Source organism: Schistocerca serialis, chromosome 6 (assembly GCF_023864345.2).
Source record: "Schistocerca serialis cubense isolate TAMUIC-IGC-003099 chromosome 6, iqSchSeri2.2, whole genome shotgun sequence".
NCBI classification, from domain to species: domain Eukaryota; kingdom Metazoa; phylum Arthropoda; class Insecta; order Orthoptera; family Acrididae; genus Schistocerca; species Schistocerca serialis.
Genome location: NC_064643.1, coordinates 403807282 through 403829371, shown reverse-complemented (window position 1 = coordinate 403829371; position 22090 = coordinate 403807282). Strand labels below are relative to the sequence as shown.

At 37.9% G+C, this 22090-nt stretch overlaps 1 protein-coding gene across 1 annotated transcript in view; it reads right to left on the bottom strand.

Moving 5' to 3' along the window:
* The window catches only part of LOC126484476 (elongation factor Ts, mitochondrial), a 79473-nt gene that overhangs the window by 35386 nt on the left and 21997 nt on the right, over positions 1–22090 (bottom strand). Inside the window, exon 2 of the mRNA XM_050108003.1 lies at positions 21168–21416. Within this exon, the coding sequence (XP_049963960.1) occupies positions 21168–21416 (249 nt within the window). The remainder of the gene's footprint in view (positions 1–21167; positions 21417–22090) is intronic.

Below are 22090 nucleotides of genomic sequence, written 5' to 3'. Positions count from 1 at the left end.
TCATGGCCCGTTAGTCTATTGTTAATATGTTTGTAAATAATCACAGGTGCAGCCACATGATATATAGTGCCTCAGAATTCATGTACAAGACATAAATCATATATGACAAGAATCTTCATAATATTATAAACCCTGAGAAGAAATAGGAGTATTTTTGGCCACAGAGGGGTTTGTGGAACTGCATCTTATGATGTCAACATTGCACTGGATTCTGCACAAGCATTTTAGTTATGGGAATGGAAAATAGTTGGGCACATGTGATGAATGACATTTGTAGATGTAAAACAGTGCATTGTAAAGCAACATTGTGCTTAGTTAAGACTAGTAACAGGAAGATATAGCGAATCACCATATTTTCTGTTTTTATCCTTTTACCATGATGTTTGGCTAGCATTTCATGAACTACAATGAACTAAAATCCCATTAACTGCACGTACTTCATTACTAAAGATGTGAACATCTGAGTTCAAACTATTCTGTAAATCTTTGACTTGTGGCCATAATTTACTTCGAGAAGATTGTAACGGACTTCATATATTACAGTTCTGGTGATTATATGAACCAGTAATGCTGTGCTACATAAGATGCCACATCTTTTGCAAATTTAGCTACTTGAGGAAAAATATTTGAATTACAGCATAGCCAATATGCAGGAAGACCAGTTACTTGGTTACTCTCACTCAGTTTCATAATGCAGGACAACAATGTATGAAATTTTTGCTATCCTTTTCTTTCTAGTGAATTTCTCCACTGAAATTATAAAAAATAAATGGAAGTGTTTAGATTTGAATACTGCACCTTCAAGTTACAAACCCACACTTCTAATCATTACACCACGAGAAACAGACATAAGAATAGCCACCTGCAACACAAGTCCTGATGCTAGAAAGTAAATTTGTGGCTTTAAAAAAATACGCGATGTTATCTTTTCAAGCTGCAAGGTTTTAGAACAAAAAAATTGTAAGTAAAATTGGTCTCATTTTTTGTTATCTCCCAAACGAATAGTAGATAGTGAGCCCTTGTAAGCAAATTCTTGAAAGTTTTACACCCTCTGAGCCTCTTACATGTCGGTATCCATGTGCTGTCACTGTGATCTGAACATTCATTCGGGTCCAAAATCTATGTTGCAGGCACCAGAAGATCAGGAGCACCCTCTGCCGGCCAATTCAGCAAGCAATCGTTAAGGGGAGATTGCAATGGATTTTAGTCCAAAAAATCGATTTTTCAAAAACATTATTTTCTTGATCTACACAGTTTAATCTATGTTGTGTGTGAATTTTATAGTGATAGCAGCTTGGCTGACATCTATATCTCTGGCTGACATCTATATTTTTGCCTGAAAACTTTCCTGCATGTGGTTTATTTACGTTTTGACAATATTAACACATATTAGTAGTTGGAAGGTTGAATTCACAGACCTTTATGTGGAAGTCAAGAGTTATGCATAATGGGTGGTGGAAAACCTGTGTTTAGGAAACAGAGGTTTCATGGAAATCGGTTTACCAGGAAAAATGAGGAAGCAGCTCGAAATGAAGAACATAAGCTCTTAGCTTCAGCATCGAAACTTGGGACAGGAGAATTGTACAAGTGTGTGAATGATGTTGAGATGGATTCCATTGGATTCAGACTTATTGATTTAGAGCTTCTCTGCCAGGCTATAAAGTTTTCATGTTCATGTATTACCTGTAAAAATATGGAATGCCTGATTGTTGTTGAAGAAAGAAGAGTGGGAATAGCTTGTGATTTTAAATTAATTTGTAATTTGTGCGGCTATGAATTTTAATTTTCCTCCACCAAAAAAATCGACACTAGTACCTATGAATGCAATTTTAGGTTAGCATTTGGATCTGGAATGCCTTGGACAGGGCAGGGAAGGGGGTAATTTAGTATGTGGTTTTCTGAACATGCCTCCACCTTGTGCAAGGTTTGAAAAAAATAAAGAAATTTCTGATGATGTATGCGATACTGACAAAGTTTCTATGAAGAAAGCAGTGGAGGGATTGGTGGAAATAAACCAAAAAGAAATAGATCCTGGGGTAGATATTCATGACAGTGAATCTCCTACAAATGTTACTGACCTGTGTGTGTCTGTAGATGGGATCTGGATGGAAAGGGGTCACACATATCTGTATGGAGTTGCATCTGTTATTGGTATTGACTCTGGTAAAGTTTTAGATGTAGAAATTATGTCTAAATACTGCCAACAGTGTGCAACAAGGAAAATGTCCAACAATGAAGTCAGTGAGAAACTGTGGCAAGAAAAGCATGCAGTAGCATGCTCTAAAAATTATAGTGGCTCAAGTAGGGGCATGGAGGCTGCTGCAGTTGTGAGGTTGTTCTCCAGATCTGAGGACCAGTTGGAATGTGTTGGCCACATCCAAAAGAGGCTTGGTGTTAGGCTTCATCGCTGGAAAAGGCAGGCTTACTCTGAAAGAAACTGATTCTCTCCAGTTATTTTATGGGAGAGCTATCAGGAAAAACATACACAATTTAGACTCAATGAGGCGTGCTGTGTGGGCAATTTTTTTTCCACGAACTATCCACTGACCATACACCAATGCACAATCTGTGTCCGAAAGACAATTGGTGTAAGTTCAACAACAGAAAGGAGATGTATTCACATAAACACCCATTACCAGAACCTGTTATGAATGCAGTTAAGCCCACATTCAGGTTTCTTGCAAACCCTGATTTATTGAGGAAGACACAAAATGCAAATGAAAGTCTCAATAATTTAATTTGGATTAGATGCTCAAAAAGGACATTATGTGGACTTGAAGTACTCAAAATAGGTGTCTATGATGCAGTTTTATGTTACAAAAATGGAAATAATGGCAGAATTGAAGTGCTGAAGAGAGTTGGTATAGATCCTGGTGTGTTTACAATGAAAGCATTTTACACCATCGCAAAGAGCAGAGTTAAGAAAGCTAACAGATCAGTGTCTTACCTGCAAATACATGCCAGGCAGATTCGAAGAGGAAAGAGCAACCTGCAGGATGAGTATCAGTATGGAGGATTTTAAAATTGAGGTAAGCTTATTACATGTAGAAGAATGAGAAGAAAATCTTTCAACTTCATTTTCTCTCTTTTACATTTTTTATGTTATTAGTACCCTTTTCTCAAAAAGTATATGCACCAATGCTATGAAATTTTCAGGAACTATTTGCAGCGTGTTGCTGTCTCCCTGGAACTAAAAAGTACAAGATCCTGCAATTACATTCTGATTTTTTGATGATTGTTTGTAGAAAGGAAGTTAATTTTGTATGTGCAAAACTCTGTTAATGATACAGTTTGTACCATAAATTAATAACTATAGCTCAGTGGTCTTCTAACATTCTCAGGACACTACAATAAAATTTTCACATTAATTGCATAATTAGAATTTGAGTTATGGTTTTTTATAAAAAAGACAATAAAAAAATTAAAAATTCAAATTTCTGGCAAATTTTTAATCCTGCATGTTTTATTATATTTTTCCATTAAAACACAACTCTTTTGCTTTACACATGCAAAATTTTAGATTTGTACATTAATAAATATGACTGTAATGATTTTTTAAATAAATGTTTACATTTTCTGTTACATCCCCCCTTAACACAAGGGGCATAGGTGAATACAGAGTGAACGACATGTATCACTCATTTCTTGAATCAATGATCCAATTCCTCTCTCTGATGTTTTGCCCTAGCCCAGTTTTTCTCCTGTATTGCCAAATGACCTATTTTTATACCTTTTTTTCTTTTCTTTTCTGCTGAGTATACAATTCTTGTGAATTTTATCCATTTGTGCTTTATTTCTTCATCCCTGGAGATGCATATTTGATGTTGACTGCTCAGTGCAATTTGCTTCCTGTCACTTTTGTTAAGCAAAAATTTTTTCCTACCTTTAACGTTCCTTGTAATGCATGCGGTAATTTGTCCAACAGTAGCTTTATAAACACTGATTCAGCCTTACACATTGACTGATTTGAAAAATTTGGATCTATTAGATACTAGTAGATCTAAGATTTTGCCCTCATTAGTTGGTTATTTATCTATCTATTGGCTAGAAGTAATTTTCAGACAAAACAAACAGAACAATTTCAGACCATTGTCTCTGCCATCAGTTTTAATTGCCTGACTCTCCCATTGTATAGCTGGCAGATTGAAGTTTTCCCCTATTACTGTAGCATGATCAGAAAACTCACACACAATATTTTTTTCCTGAAGTGTTTTGCCACTTATGCTTCTGAGGCAAGTTTTTTATGAAATCACCAGAGTAACAGATTATTTCACATTCAAATTTTGTAATAACTTCACTAGGTATTGTTAAATTTTTATGGTAATAAATACCTTGCCATAATTAGTGTTTGGCCTATCCTTGCGATATAGCTGCAGTCCAATTTGAATTCACAACTTTGCTGCTGCCGACGACTTCTGGTTTCACAACCAGCACCCCACCATATGCACATTACCTTTAATAAGTGAGAGTAATTCTAGAAATTTATCATGGATACACCTGCAGTTTGCACATACATAATTAACCCTTTTAGTGCCAAATACGATCTGATTGTGATCCAGATTTTCGGTGAAAAATGCCAGTAACGATCTGATCGTGATGCCTTTCTCATTCGCTAGGAAATACTAACAACTTTGCCTTCAAGCGCGGAAAAAATGAATGAGAAAGGCATCACGATCAGATTGTTACTGGCATTTTTCGCCGAAAATCTGGATCAGGATCAGATCGTATTTGGCACTAAAAGGGTTAATATACTATTTTTTCCTTTCTTTCTGATCTGAAAGGATGTAAGTTATCTTCTGAGTAAAGATAGCCAATTAGGATGGCAATTCCACATTGACCTATGCAGGACTTCTAAACCTTTTTTCAAAAACATGTCATGCTACATTTACTGTGCTACCACTTCTTTTGGATAGTGCACCCATGATCTAAAGATGGGTGGCCCTACAATTCTGCACATAACTGAGGTCAAGAAATTCACATCTAAGAGTGATGCAGTATCGTCTTGCTTGGAAAACTGTAACAAGGTTGACTGATGATGTACGATATTTGGCATTAATGAATACTTCAACTCTCTCACCATCAAGTGTGTCCTCTTTTTAGAGGACTTTGTAGGGTCTGCACTGAGTCTCTTGGAGAATAGTTGTAAAGGGAATCTTAACCAGTTTTAAAGGCAGTTTCTTGACAACTGAGGTGAACAGTTACAAGAAAGTTTGTGGCTGCTGTGCCTTACGAAGTTTCTTCACCTGCGTGTATGGTACTCATTTCACTACTTTGATTTTCCATCTGTTCTGCCACTTTACGTATACCGGACAGTTGCACTCCACACTGTATTGTTATGTGAACAGTTTTCACAACAGGCAGGGCAGTTATTACATTCTGTTACAGCTTCATATACAGGTTTACCTCTTCCATAGATGGCTTGTCCGATACATGTCAAAGTGGTATGGCCAAAATGGAAAGACTCTATGAAGAAATCTTGCCTTTACACACTTTGGTAACACTGGCAAATGGAATGGCAGATCTACTAGTTCCCACCACTCACTCACTCCATTAAATTTCTTACTGACATTACTCCCATCACTACCCTACTCCTCTTTAAGCTAATTAACACCAATTGACATTTTATATCATGGCATATGATACCTCTTACCATAATTACATTTAATATTAAAAACCAGTCATAGGTTGCACAGTGCTCTTTATTGGTTCAGAAACAATGCATTTCGCCTGGCTAGAGCATCATCAAGTCAACTGGAAGAACAATGAAAAGTGGAAGTAATAAATAATTGGACATTATCCTATCATGAACTACTATACTCAAAAGTGAAAACCAAAAACATAAATATATAAAAAATAAAGGATAGGAAAGCATGTATAAAATATTTTGTACTTATTGCCAAAAAAGCATTTGTCAAATACATGATGTTATGGAAACCACCAAGCGTCACCATTGGTTTACCTTGCTTGATGTGGGTCATCATTTGTAGCAATATAAAGTAGGACCACACACGTAAACTGTAAAACCGCCCCAAACAAAAAAGCCGAGCACCGTGGCACTTTGTACCGAGGTCATGTTTATAGTTTATGAGCATGGTCTTATTCTACGCTAGTACAAATGTTAACCCACATTGCATGAAGTAAACTGACAGTAACATTTGTTACATATTCTTTGTATGTTTATTCTTGGTGGTTTCCAGATAATCATCTATGGTGTTTTTCACGTACTTTTACTGGGTACTTTATGCATATTTGATGAATGCTTTTTGGCAGTAATTATAAAATATTTTATACTTGCTTTCCTATCCTTTGCATCTTATATACTTACATTTTTGGTTTCCACATTTGAGTATAGTAGCACAAGGTAGGACCATGCTCAGTTATTTATTATGTCCATTTTCACCGTACTTTCAGATAACTTAATGATGGCCTACCTGGGTGAAATGCATCATCTTTAAACCAACAAAGAGCAATGTGCAACCTAGGACTGTTTATTAACATTGATTACAATACAGGTTGCTGTATCACTGTACACAATTGACTGGAATAAATTTTATAATTACATTTGTTATGTATCTTAAAATTAAATGGGATGCTCTCCACGTCTACTTGGAGTCACTACCTGTGATATCTGACAAGTTGTTGCCATTTCAATAAGTGGAGTCCTATAACACAGCCTTTAACTGATTCTAATATAACCCTCACCAGACGCTAAGTACGAAGCATACAATGCAAGTTCACTGTTGAAAGCATCCCACAACTGAAGCAGAGTTTACTTTACCTGTTCCCACAATAGCAAATCAGTTCCTAACATCTATCAACAATGAAATCAGTGTTTGTCAGAAGCATTCTTCTCAACTGTGATATTATTGTAACACACTGTGCAAATTGAAGTACTACAACATAAAAAATGATATCTTACCACAAAATACTGCATTGACAGGTGCTTGTTTAAACATTACTCTGGTGTGTCCAAAACCTTCTTGCATCATTATATCAGAACTTGGGAAAAGCAAATTCTCAAAACAGTCTCTCCTTGACAGTCTTGGCAAGCCCATTCTTCAAGCCAGTAAAAGACTTGGGTGTTATGCAAATAAAAGTGAAGTTGTATGAAGTATTCAACAGAGAGAGAGAGAGAGAGAGAGAGAGAGAGAGAGAGAGAGAGAGAGAGAGAAAACACTCTGTGGCACTGTCTGTGTGCTCACTGCCTCTGTTCCACACTACATATTCCACCAAAACTACATAATCCACTTGTTACCTAATCTTGCAAATGAAAATGCTGTGGTATGCTCCCCACAAGTACATAATTTATTAAATTATATTTTGACTCTCAGATATTTATGAAGTCAGAATACTGTCAGTATTACTAATCACCATAACACTTGTGATTGCCTTATGACACCCACAATGTGCACAACAATTGCAAAACATTTGTTATTGTACATGAAACATACTATACATGAAACTCAACACTAAATATTTTACATGCACCCTACAGACAGGCAGAATATTGCTACTGGATTGTGTCACAGGGTACACACAGTGTTCCACAGAGTGGGATTTTTGTCAACAACTAACACTGTTTACCAGATCAGGTGACTGGTATGGCATAGGGTTTGTTAGTAAGTACTCTACAGATCTGAGTACATGTTGCCTAGTACAGAAAGATCCCATCCAAAAGTACAGTGGGTTTGTGCTCTCCTTTTACAGGCATATTAACAATTTGCATTTGGTATCTGAGATTAACTTCGATTAAAGCTTTTAAGAGATACACTGATCAGCCAGAACATTATGACCACCTACCTAATGGCAGGTATGTTCATCTTTGGCACAGACAACAGCAGTAACGCATCATGGCATGGAAGAAATGAGGCCTTGATAGGTCACTGGAAAGAGCTGGCATCACAACTGCACTCACAAGTCACCAAATTCACATATATTCCGGGGAGGCGGAGAGATAAGCTCTGACGTCATATTCAATCACATCCCAGACGTGTTCAATCAGGTTCAGATCTGACGATTTGGGGGCCAGCAGATCAATTGGAACTTGCCACTGTATGCACTGTCTTGTTGAAAAATGCTACTGCCATCAGCAAACATAATCGTCGTGAAGGGGTACATGTGGACTGCAACCCATGTATGATATTCCTTGGCCATCATGGTGTCTTCCACAAGATCAACTGCACCCATGGATGCCCATGTGAATGTTCCCCTGAGTATAATGAAGCTGCTGCCAGCTTGTCTCCACCTTGCAGTACAGGTGTCAAGGAACTGTTCCCCTGCACGATGATGGATTCATACCCTACCACTTGCATGATGAAGAAGGTATTGGAATTCATCCAATCATGCAACACTCTGCCACTGTGCCAATGTCCAGTGCCGATGGTAACATGCTTATTTCAGTCATAGCTGTTGATGTAGTGGTGTTAACATTCACACATGCATGGGTCATCGGCTGCGGAGGTCCATCATTAGGAGCGTTCGCTGCACTGTGTGTTCAGACATACTTGTGCTCTGCCCAACTTTAAAGTCCAATGTTAGTTTCACCACACTTAGCTGCCTGTCCTGTTTTACCAGTCCGACATCTGCAATGAGAGGTGGCCACCCAACCCCATGACGTCTGGACAAGGTTTCACCTTGGTTTTGCCACATGTTGAAGACACGCACCACAGCACTCCTCGAACACCCGACAAGTCAGGCAATTTCCGAATTGCTCCTGCTGACACTCTGGGCCATCACAACCTCCACTCCGTCAAATTCAAGATAGATCATGTGCCTTCCCCATTCTACACACGAACAGCACTGTCACTGATACTACTACAAGCACCGTGCGCGTGTCTGGCTAGCAGTCATTCCTCACCAGGTGACGCTGCTATAGCCTGAACAAGTATATATCAATAGTAGATCAGTGGTCATAATTTTCTGGTCAATCAGTGTAAATGCAAGGTTTATTTAACTTGTTTGCAGCAGGGTGATGCAGTCAGCCAATAGCAAAATCACTGTTAAGTAACAAGAACACACAAATAGGAAACAAAAAATGGCTCTGAGCACTATGGGACTTAACTTCTGAGGTCATCAGTCCCCTAGAACTTAGAACTACTTAAACCTAATTAACCTAAGGACATCGCACACACCCATGCCTGAGGCAGGATTCGAACCTGCGACCATAGCAGTCGCGCGGTTCCAGACTGTAGCGCCTAAAACCGCTCGGCCACCCCGGCCAGCCAAATAGGAAACATTCATAGTTTTAATTAATATACTTATAATATAGCTACAAGAAAAGCTAAGCTGTCACATATAACATTGGTCTCTTTTTGCGTGTGTTACTGTTTAAGATATATCCAAACACAAATGTGTCAGTAAAATTCTACTCAATGACATACATGTATGGTCTTCTGGGCCTGAAATTTTTCTAAGTGGCTGGTCCTTTAAGTGTTAAGTTTTGAATGAGAATCAAACACTCTGTGACTTAAGAAAGTGATTGCACATTCTCAGATGTAACATAAATAATCTTGCATAAAAGGAAATTAACTTTGAAAGTAATGCTTCTCCAAACACCATTTGAAATATTTTACCATGGTCTATTAGAAATAAGTTCGTTCAAGCAGTCACCACAAAGTGCCAGAAGACAGGCGTTACTGTGTATGTGCAGCTACAATGACATAGGAACCCCGTACTTGGTGCCTGCTCTGCTCATACACCTTTCATCACATTTCTGTTTGGAATTTCATGTGTAGTGGGGCATCATGTGACCATATGCCGCAGCGCAGCATGTTGTTCGGAGTGGACATACGGAGTTATTGTACTTACTGTATTTGTTTTTTTATATCCCACACCAATAAGGAATGCAAAATTAGAAAGCAGTCCTTGGCGCAATATGCATTTCAAAGCTAGACTCTACAGCTCAAAGTACTCTAATATTTCGCTATGTGGAGACTAAAATAGATTTTTTTTTTTGCTGTTATGTAGCGTTTCCAATCAAGTTTACTTCCACACAGCACTGTAAAAAGCTAGTATGAATTTCTTGCAAAAATAAGGAAGAACAGTTGTTAGTATATAACAGAACTGAATACAGTAAGCTTTTCATGACCTTTTCAAACTGTATAAGAGTTAACAATGTTGAAACTTCCTGGCAGATTAAAACTGTGTGCCGGACCGAGACTCGAACTCGGGACCTAGTTAACAAGGTTACTTGTGAAGCCAAGAAACCATATTTGGCAGTTTATGTTCTTTTCCATGAGTAAATAAAAGCCTTGTAACTTCCCACAATGATAAAACATGTCTATAATTTACTGAAGAATGGTGTTCTGTACATTTGAGCTGTAAACAATGCAGATTAAGAAATAATGTAAGGCTAGAGGAGGTACCAGACGAGTGTTTAAATATGTCTTGTGATCGAAAAACATTGTGTTTCATGGAAGGCAGATATGTAAAATTTTGCTAAAGCTTTGCAGTGCAGTTTTCGGGAAGTCGATTTCTTGGAGTAGCATTATTGTTTATCTCATGTTTGGTTCTTTATTATGGAATAATGTCGTATGTGCCAGAACATGAAATTCAGTGAACAGTTGAAACTAATTAACAGTGTGAAATGAAACACTTTGTTTCAAATAAAATGACTGCCTGTGCAGAAAAGATGAATAAAAGTCAAATTTCTTTAGCAAACCAACAAAATAACTTCATCGTTCTGCAAAGCGATTAATGTTTGATTGCCAATAATGTGGAAATAAAATACAATCAGAAAACTGAAACTAAGAACAGATTTTATTCTTCCATGATTATATGAGTGTATTTTAATTCATTTGATAGCTCCCACCCACAGAAATCCATTTTGTTTTCATTTGATATGAGAGCTGTGAACGGAGAGAGAACAGCAAAATCACAAAATGCACACGAGTCATATGGAGAATCCTCACAACTCTGACTGCTATGTGCATGTGTGAGCCTGGCAGCTTGGGCACGCCAGCAAAATTTTTTGGGGTAGCACCTGGCTGCTCGCACTACTGCTTACACTTCTAACAGCCATACTTCACATATGAAGAAGGTGCTGCTGATATGTGACTTCAGCTCTGCGCATGTGCATGAGCTCACTAGCAACTGCTCAAACAAATCTAATGCAAAGAACTGTGATGCCATGTCATGCTCACGCAGTTTGTTGTTACGAAGTATTGCATAGTCTTCATCCTGAAGCCTCTGAAACATTTTGCTATCAGTGGAAGTTTGTGTGCGTGCACTGTGTTTTGTTGTTGTAAATGGGGCACTTCCGTTGGAGTTTTATATTGGTGCTTTTCTCTTTTATGTTTTATTGCTGCAGTATTATGTAGTAAAGTAAAATTCTTTGTTAGAGAATCAGTTCTTATCAGTCAAAATTACAAAAATTTTACTCAAAACTAAAACAATGAAAATTTCCGGGGTTTTCCCAGATTCTCTGACTGTTCGGGGCATATACATCCTGTACATACCAATACATTAATCAAATGGTGAAGACAATAATCTACAAGGAGAAGCTACCAAAGCTTCTAAAATGATGACACAGTATGTGTGTATATGTGTTGTTCTTGTTCCTGGTCCTTATTTCAGTAATTCTAATTCAGTATGTCCATCACTTATTGACAAACTCTCTCAGAGAGAGAGAGAGAGAGAGAGAGAGAGAGAGAGAGAGAGAGAGTGTACCTGTTGCCTCCATGGAGAGCTCATCTTTTAGCCCAACGCCTAAAAACTCCTCCCCCATTAAAACACTCTACTGCAGTGTTTTTTGAATATAATACATTTAGGGATAAAAACTTCGATTTTTTAACCTTCATTCTTCCTTAGGAAAATTAAGGTACTGATCACACGTAATCATCCCTCATATTTTAGGTATTAGGTACTAGAAGCACAGTTCCTATTGTGACTACTTTATGAGAAACGCAATTGGAAATCAGTATAAAACAGAAGAAATGTCTCAGACTGTTGTGTATCAATCTTATTTGCACATGAGAACTTTTTGAAATGTGTATACATTTGAAGGATTGTTGACAACACTATCCACACTACTAAATTTATGTCTCTTGTCCTGTAAACATCATATTGACAAACAAGTCTCGTAACCCCTGACTTCCAGAAACAAATTTTCCATGTTTTGCATTTCTATCAAATCCAGTCACGTATCTGCATGTCTTCATTTTTAGAGTCAAGGTGTGTGGGACAAACTTTGTACATACTTCTCTCTTCAAGATATTTTGGAGAATTTTTTCAACACTTGGTTTATAATGTTTTCTACACTTTATTTAGTCATGCCGCTTCATTGTGATTTGTGACATAACAACACTGACACACTATGGCCACAACTTAACTACTTAACACTAACTGCTCGCAAATGACTACTTGAATGTATGTTCACTGTTTACTGTTCACCATATAGCGGAGATGCTGAGTTGCCGATTGGCACAACAGAAAGACTGTCACAAATAAAGCTTTCAGCCATTAAGCCCTTTGTCAACAATAGATGACAGGCAAGCGGGCACGAGCGTGCGCGCGCGTCCACACACACACACACACGCACACACACACACACACACACACACACACACACACACACACACACACACACACACACAAAAAGCAACCCACATGTACACGCACACGCTCACACGACTGCTGTATGTGTTGTCTATTATTAACGAAGGCCTTAATGGCCAAAAGCACATGCACATACGACTACTGTGTGTGTGTGTGTGTGTGTGTGTGTGTGTGTGTGTGTGTGTGTCATCATCATCTATTATTGACGAAGGCCTTAATGGCCAAAAGTTTTATTTGTTACACTCTTTTTGTTGTGCCAATCTGCAACTCAGCATCTCTGCTACATGTTGAATGACAACTTTCCTTTTCATAATATTGTTACATTCAATCCTGGGTTTTCCATTGTTTGATTCATTGTTTAGTGTTGTTGTTATACCTGCCACGGTAGTCACTGCGTTTATGTCACTTATATGCCAGAAATAAAATCAGTCTCTGAAGTTTTTGGATGGACAATTTCATTGATTGGGAAGAATGATATCATTTATATAATTCACAGAATCTTTGTAACTCATACTTGCTCTCACTGGAATTTTTGTTATCTCTACAGTTCTGATGATGCCACGAATTTGACAAATACCCCATCTGATTCATAATCAATGTGTTGCAGCTTTTATCAAGCTGATCTGCACTTCTTTATATAAAATAACTCCACTATATAAACACAAGCTCAATCAAGTTATTTTGTCTAATCACATAAGCAAACTGAATAGGAAATGCTGGGGATGTATAGTCAGTCTGCAACTGAAAAGTGTGCAGCACTCATGGTGAGGGAAGTTGCCTTCACAAGAAGAATGCTATATGCGCTATATGGTATGACTAAGAATCAATTTTCCCTCTTGCAGTTGTGAGGGTACAGGTAGTTGTTTTTTTTTTTTTTAAAAAAACATTTACGAGCATTTGAATATCATTTGCACCCTCAATTTCTTGTATGACTGAGCAAGTATGGATATTTCCACTGTGTTCGACCAAAATATAACTGGTATTTGAAGATATCAGTAAAATGCTGTTTCCATTTGTGGTAACTTTCATGTGTGAGGTACTCCTGGGGCACTGTGTAGCCACGTGAAGTCTCCTTAAAGCATGCTTCTGTCACTATAAAATGTTTCCTTGGAGTCTACAACACTGTGTGTTGCACCACGGAGCCTTTTCTGGAGAAGTTCTTTACCAAGGACTTCTCAGTAATCAAAAAAGGTATTGGAGGTTCAATGTAAAATGATTCAATTAGTTTAAACTTGAAGTTGATTCATCCTTGAAGATGTATCCAACTTGTTAATTGTATGTTCCAATGCTGTAAGAACAAATGCATGGGTAACAAACCAAGTCTTCATCCAGTACCTTGGAAACCATCACAAAAAGATATTTTTGTAACTTTGGGATGTTGTCATCTGACCAGTGCCAGGGCCCAATTGCAAGAAATTGCACTTTGTCAGCACAAATTCTCGTACAGTGTACAACAGCGAACAGAGATTTATGTATATTCTGTCCATGTGTGTTTCTTGTGTTGGTGTTCTATGTAGTGTTAACACAATTTGTGACTTTGTGTCTACCCTCTATCCCTGACCTCTCCACTCTATTACACCCCAGAACATTTATCCATTAATAAGGCTCTATTGCACTTAGACGTGGTACAAACTCCTAATATTTGTTCTTTAACACAGTTCATTAAAATTAGTTTTATGCCATTAAAAAACTTTTTCTAATAATCTGTAATATATCTGTCACGTGCAACGTGGAAATTATTAGCCCTAGAGAAAAAATGAAGATGACATTTTTGTAGGAAATTTTATGTACTTTAATTTTGTACAGGGAAAAATTTTTGTTAGAAGACTCGATTTTCAAGTTATTCAAGAAAAACTTAAATAAGTTATCTTTAAACACTCCCCCTCCCCCCTCCAAACTCATACACTACTGATGTAATATGTTGTTAAATGACACTCACTCCTACTAATGTACAAAAATTTGTGACTATACAATTTTTCCTCCAATTGTCCTTCATTGCCTGGACTATGGTCTCTGTACAGCTACCATGAAATGGTAGAGCCTGCTGAAAGCTACTGAACTTATTGAAGACAGTCAAATTTAAGATAGTAACAGTACTGACTGTAATAAATATTCTTTCTGGCATACTCATTTACAGTTACAAAACCTAAAATTCAAGAAACAGAAAGTAAACGAGGAATTTAAGAAAACTATCTGCATGTGTCTCCTATTTTTGCTTGTAATGATACTGCTTTTGGGCCACTCCATGCATTTTGACACATTAGCAGCTTAGGGAATGTCTGGCAGGTCAATAATTAAGAGAACAAGGAAGGCCAGACCTGTGGGGATAGCCAAACCATCAAGCCCCACCAACACCAATAGTGCTTGTTCGAATGCCATCAGAAGTTGAAATCCCTCAACAGCATCCCCTTTCATCACTGAGAAACTAACACTGGTGGAAGAACAGTGCTGTGAATGATGAAGAACAATTAAACAGAGTAACATAATCTGATAATAGAAAATAACAAAATATGTGTGTTTGGAATGGACAAATAACAACCACTTTCTACATTCATATTTTATTTAACTTCAAATCTTCTTTTTGATTAAAATTATTATGGGGTTTATGAATCTCTATTGCTTCTGTATACATGCATATATGGTAATGCAATGTCCTTGCTAAAGCGCTCGTCTCCCTGAATTTTATTTCATGGTTCCCATCTCAAAAAACATGTTCTGCTATGGCCGATTTTTCGGTATATCCCAGATGAAGGTCCTTTTGTCTTTGGCTAAGTTGGTGTTGGTACTTCTTTTCATAGTTCCTGTGGTGTCACCGCCAGACACCACACTTGCTAGGTGGTAGCTTTAAATCGGCCGCGGTCCATTAGTACATGTCGGACCCGCGTGTCGCCACTGTCAGTGATCGCAGACCGAGCGCCACCACACGGCAGGTCTCGAGAGACTTACTAGCACTCGCCCCAGTTGTACGGACGACTTAGCTAGCGATGCAACACTGACGAAGCCTCGCTTATTTGCAGAGAAGATAGTTAGAATAGCCTTCAGCTAAGTCAATGGCTACGACCTAGTAAGGCGCCATAGCAATTGATAGTTATCGTATGAAGCATGTCTCATCAAGAACGATGTAAACAAATGATGGATTAAAGTTAAGTATTCCAGAAGCTACGTACTTTTCTTTATAGCATTCATTACGTATCCTGTTTCAGACCTCACACCATCCTGCGTGAGCTTATAGCGTGCATTTCGTCCTCCTCTCTCAATTAGTGTGCGTTGTGTTGGCTAATCTGCCGACACAACAGTTCCAATATACAGTTGTCGACAACTTCACAATATTTTATATATCTCAGGTGTTGCAATAGTGTACCATGCATCTTTTCCTATTCTTAAAGTATTCATTACTCTTCTTGGTGGATCTAAAGATAATTTTAAACCAACATTCGCTCCACAGTTTTATTAATCAATGGGAGGAAAACTTTTCCAGACAGCAGCCGCTGCGGCTCACTACTTTCCGCTTCTTCTCTTCTCTGATGGAGTGGTCGATCAATCACCTTACTTGCATATCCATTTTTCTTGAAGGCCAAGAGTAAGTGATTTAATACATCCTGCAAATAAACCGGCTTACATATTTTATTGGCTCTGACCACCAAGGTTTTAATGACACACCTCTTTTGTCTAGGATGACAGTTTCATTCCTTATGGAGGTATCAGTCAGTGTGTGTGTCCTTTCTGTATATCTTATGGCCCTGACTCCCGTCCACCAATTCAATGGCAGATACGCCCAGAAAATTAAGTCTCTTCCTACTATCTTTCTGTTAAAACCATTGAGATGCACCAAGAGGACATTCAGATCTTCTTTACCATGAATACATACTACAAAAGTATCGTCCACATAGTGGTACCACTTAACTGGTCTTTTACTGATCACGTGCAGGACCTGCTGTTGGTTGGTTAGTTGTTTTGGGGGAGGCGACCAAACAGCGAGGTCATTGGTCCCATTGGATTAGGAAATGATGGGGAAGGAGGTCGGCCATGCCCTTTCAAAGGAACCATCATGGCATTTGCCAGAAGCGATTTAGAGAAATCATGGGAAACTTAAATCAGGATGGCCAGGCACGGGACTGAACCACTGTCCTCCCGAATGCGAGTTCAACATGCTAATGACCTCACTCGGTACCCACTGTTCGAAGAACTCCATAAATAAGTTGGAAGCAGCTGGACTACGAGAGTTGCCCATAGATTTGTTTGTATTTGTTGTTGTACTGGGAATAAGTTGTGGGAATGTAGTGTCTAAATAAAGACACTATGTCAAATATTTGCTATGTATGAAATAGCTTTGTTCACAGGAACCCTAGTAAACAGGGACACTACATCAAAGTTAACAAGAATATCACTTGGGCTGATGTCAATCTCCTAAAGTTTTTCAACAAAATGCACTGACTTTTAATGTAACTGTCAATTTTAGCAATACACGGCTGCAGCAGAGAGGAGTGATATCAGGCTACAGGGTAGGAGATCCTACAGCACTCACAATCCGTCTCAGGGGAACATATGACTTATGCACCTTTGGTAGGCTACATAGTCTGGGTGGATAAGCTCCTGTTCTGTTGGTTTATATCATCCAAAGAGTTGACTGGCGGTTCTCTAAACTTTCGTTGTAGGATGACATACCTTTACTCTGCATAATATTCTGGCCATCTCCGTCCTAATTTTATCAGCAGATTGTGATGACAACAGATGGATTCCTGCTGCTACATTTTTATAATGTCCTCCTTGTGAACATTTAGTCATTTCACTGCAAAATTATCTCATTTCAATAGAAGTGAACTTTCATCTTTGGTTAATTATCTTCCAGGCAAGTTAATAACCATTTGAGAATTGTCAGAGACTGATTTTTTATGTATGAATCTCTGTAATCCATCAAACTTCCTCTTCTGCCGATTAGTTGACACTTCTGCACTGAATTCCGTAGTCCTGAATGTTAGCCCAGTCGCAACACTGTATTATATATATAAAAAAATGAAGATATAACGGCTTATACTGCTATCTAGTTCCCGTCAGTTCTCGCTGCATATGGTGGATCTGCTCCTGTAGCGTCACTACTTCCATGCGGTTGTAAATATGGTTAGCTTGCATCAAGTGAAACATTCTCCTCACCTTCAGAAATTTAAGAATTGTCATAGTATACTGGCAGCGTAACATGAAAATGAGCAAATACAGTTGTTGAACTTTCTTCTAGTGCAGTCTCTCCAGTCGCCAAACCAAAACCGATATATCCTCCCTGTAGAGGTGTTTAATCATAGAATGTAGGATTTCATGGCCTGTTCTTCTTCACTTAAAACTTCTGGTCTGAGAGGCCATAGATGATATACAAGATGTGTCCACAAAGTAAGTTCCATTTGGTTATACAAAACAAACGTGTACAGATACAGAAAAAATATTTATTGCTCAAAAATCTACAACTGTTAAACTACTTTCCTACATAGCTTCCAAAATTTTGCAGGCACTTGTCATAACATGGCACAAATTTTTGTATGTCTTCTTTATAGAAGGTTGCTGCCTGTGTATTCAACTATGTGGTAACATGTTCTTTTAGCTCGTCATCATCGTTGAAGTGTTGACCACCAAGGCCAGATTTTAGGTGTAAGAAGAGATTAAAGTTGATAGGAGCGAGGTCTGGGCTGTACAGAGGATGGTCAAACGCATCCCAGTGAAATTCCCATAAGAGTTGTTTGGACACATTCACCGTGTGAGGTCAGGCACTATCGTGGAAAAAAAACAACACCTTTTGATATTAATCATCAGCACTTGTTCTTTGTTGCGTGGCACAATTTCTTGATGGTCTTGCAGTAACCATGTGCATTGACTGATTGGCCTCATGGTAAGAAATCAATCAGCAAAATGCCTTTCTGTCCCACAAAATGGTGTACAAGACTTTTCGAGGTGTCAGGATTTGCTGAAGCTTAACCTTCATTAAAGATGAAGTGTGCCTCCATTCCATTGATTGCCATTTTGTTTCAGGGGTGTCGTATGATACCCAAGTTTCACCCCCGTGACTATCCGAGAAAGAAAACCACCGCCTTCTCATTGTAGAGCGCCAGAAACTGAAGTGCACTGCCCATCCAGTGTTTTTTTGTGTTGTTCAGTAAGTATTTTGGACACCCAACGTGAGCAAAGTTTTCGAAATTTCAGTTTTTCAGTAACAGCTTCATGAACTAGTGATCGTAAGATTTGCAGAACTTCCATAACAAGGGCACTAAGTGTAAACTTACGGTTGTGCTTAATCTTCTCTTCAATTGTGTGAACCAGTTCATCACTAACCACAGACGGGCGTCTACTTCATTCTTCATCATGCACTTGATCACATCCTTCATTGAACAGTCTGACCCATCTTCTAATCATTGAATCACTCATAACATTTTGTCCGTAAACCTCGCAGATTTGCCGATGAATTTCCTTTGATTTAACTTTCTTTGCATTTAGAAAACGAATCACAGATCTGATTTCACACGTGGTGGCATTTTCAATTACAGCTGACACTATAAAGCAGCTCTACAAAGCACACGTCAGCAGCAGCAATCTGAGAATGGCGTACGTCTTCTCCTTGAGTCAGAGTAACTGCTGCGCATGCTCAGAACTGCGATCGTAGCGCACCCGCGGATAGAAATAGAAACAGAACTTACTTTGTGGACGACCCTTGTATAAAACTGCTTCCTAATGTATCATCTCCAACAACAGGAGACATTTTATGGCAAACTTTTAGAATAACTGACAGTTGCCCTCTTGCTAGCAAATAAAACACATTAGTTGACTTGTAGTATGTAGATAGGATTAAATTTCAAGCACTGCATCGTTACTGATAAGTCGTCTTGTCCGGAAAGGTGTGGGGCAAACTATTCTGCATCTTGTGAGGACCACTTCCATCCATCTCTATGGTTTGGGGAGACATGCACCATGCTAGGCTTTATTGGTGACATACTGTTGTTCAGTACTTGCACCCACTTTTCTTCCCGCTGACTCATAATTTTTATTCCCATTCAGGACAATGCAATAGGATCATCCTGCATGGTACTAGACCTACAGACATCTTTGGTTCCTGTACCCACTGTACCACTGCCCCTAATTCTCACATGGCCGGGACTCAACACACATATACTCTGTTTCCTTGGTTCTGAATCTTCAGGATGGTGCCTTACATGTTCTGAATCATTCTCTCTGTTGAATACATTTCCAGTATAGACTGAAAGGCAGAGGTGGAACTCTTCATCCCTGCCTTACACCCTTTTTAATCCAAGAACTTTGTTCTTGGTCTTCCATTCTTATTCTTCCTTCTTGGTTTTTATATATATCACTCACCTTCATTACAGCTCAGATCTGTTCTACTAAGAATTTCAAAGATCTTTCACCATTTTACACTGTAGAATGGTGTTCTAGTCAACAAATCCTATACAGATTACATCATTTAAGAGGAGACTGCTATAGATCTTAATAAGGGTGTAACTGGATCATGTTTTTCTTGTTGAAAATTAGCAGCCAGTTTCTCAAATAATGCACTGTTAAATAGCAATAGCTACGCTAATGTTAAATAAAAACTACACATTAATACAAATGTATTTAAAATAAAGGTACAATTAAGTAAACTATTTGTATCTTTCCTGAACACTTTTTATTACGGTGTACATTAGAATACGTCCACAGTGAACAGTGGAGGCCAAAACCGGATTTAAATTTAAATGATAAAAATTGATCATTAACAAGCATAAAATAACAATGATTTTGCAGCATTGTTTAGTGTTTGACATTTAAGGTTCCCTTAACAATTTACTATATTACGAATTCAGAAAACCAACGTACTTTGCACTGTACGCTACGCATACCAGTAAAATAAAATTTATTTTAATGTGATCCTAATGGAATACCACAACAAAATTTGACACATGCATTAACAAATAGTGTTTGCCAAATGTATATGTTTTTTTAAACAAAAACTTCTGGTTTCTAACTTTAAAAACAGAAGAAAAGTGGTTTGGGAAAATTTAGTATTTTCATGAATATAGTCAAGTAACACCTTTTCTGCTATGTCAAACAGTTTTTGATTTACAGATATTTCAAGATTTCCAGATGTGACAAATATCATTCAATTTTCGACACTTCAAACATTAATTACTCAAACATGAAAGATTCATTTTTGGGTTGGGATTTTTCATGCAAACAACCACTACTATTAGTGTACAAAACAAACCAAAAAAATTTGAGATGTTAGAAACCACACCACTGGTTGATTTCACTTTGAACGAATGTGCTAATGTTATACAAATGAAATACCCTTTACACCAGAGATCTAACAAATAATGAGTCTAGTACTGAGGGCAGGAGAGTACTACTGTGGTTCGGAATCGGACAAAAAGTCAAAGTGAGAGACTGTGACTGTGCCTCAATGACATATAGAAACTGATAAAAATAAATCTTGCTAACCTAAGATGATCAGAAACTCAAAGAATATTCAACCATAAAGAAAAAGGAAACACAGCCATATGGAACATGATTAAAAAGTCAATACCACATTCTCATAAACCTACAAAAAAAAATCAAATGTCAATAAAATTAATGTAATTTACCTTGGTCACTTGTTGGATAGTAGATTGTTTATTTGTAAAATCTAGACACGTTCTCACAGCTAACTCGGCCAAAGACACAAAATTTTTGTTTCTTGCTACGAAATCTGTCTCACAATTAAGTTCCACCATAGCAGCATTTCTTCCATCAACAGTAAGGGCAACAAGCCCTTGTAAAGTTGGTCTTCCTTCCAGTTTTGTTGCTTTTGACCAACCTAATGCTTGAGCTTGAGCTTTCAGCCACTTTTCTGCCTGAAAAATGCATCAATATATGAGACTTATGAAGAAAGTTCTTCCATATCTGTCAGTAGACAACTATGTACAAAATATGAAGTGAATGGGATTTATCTGACTGACTGTAACATATTTAAACAAACTCTGTAATGACAGGCATATGAGAAACTCTTCACATGGAATAGGAAAAACTTCAAAGTGTGTATTTCTTTTTGAACCACAGTTCCTAGAATCATCTTTTTAAGCTTTTACTCCTCTCTTTCACTTCCCGACAAAAAAGCTTTTGACTCAAGAAGCACAAAATCTGCTTTAGCTGTGTGTTCAAGCTGGACATGTTCAGTAATTACAGTTCCACCAAATAATATGAAGATTCTTTATCTTTGGATATGTAACTGTCCCACTGACACATCTGGAATTGTTTACTGTTTGAAATGTCATAAACTGAAATGTAATAAACGCTTAATTTCATGATTCTTGTTGTGAAACAATATTCACAAGATGGAATCATACAATGAGGCTACAGAATTTGACATATGCAAAAGTAACTGCAACAAGTGGCGACAGTATATCTCTAAAACAGACAAAGTGCGTAGACTTAATAAGAAAAATAACCCTAATTTGGAAGTTGGATAGTACTTCACCTTCAGGAGCCAGATTTTCAGCACTGCTGATATGCACACATAAAAATACAA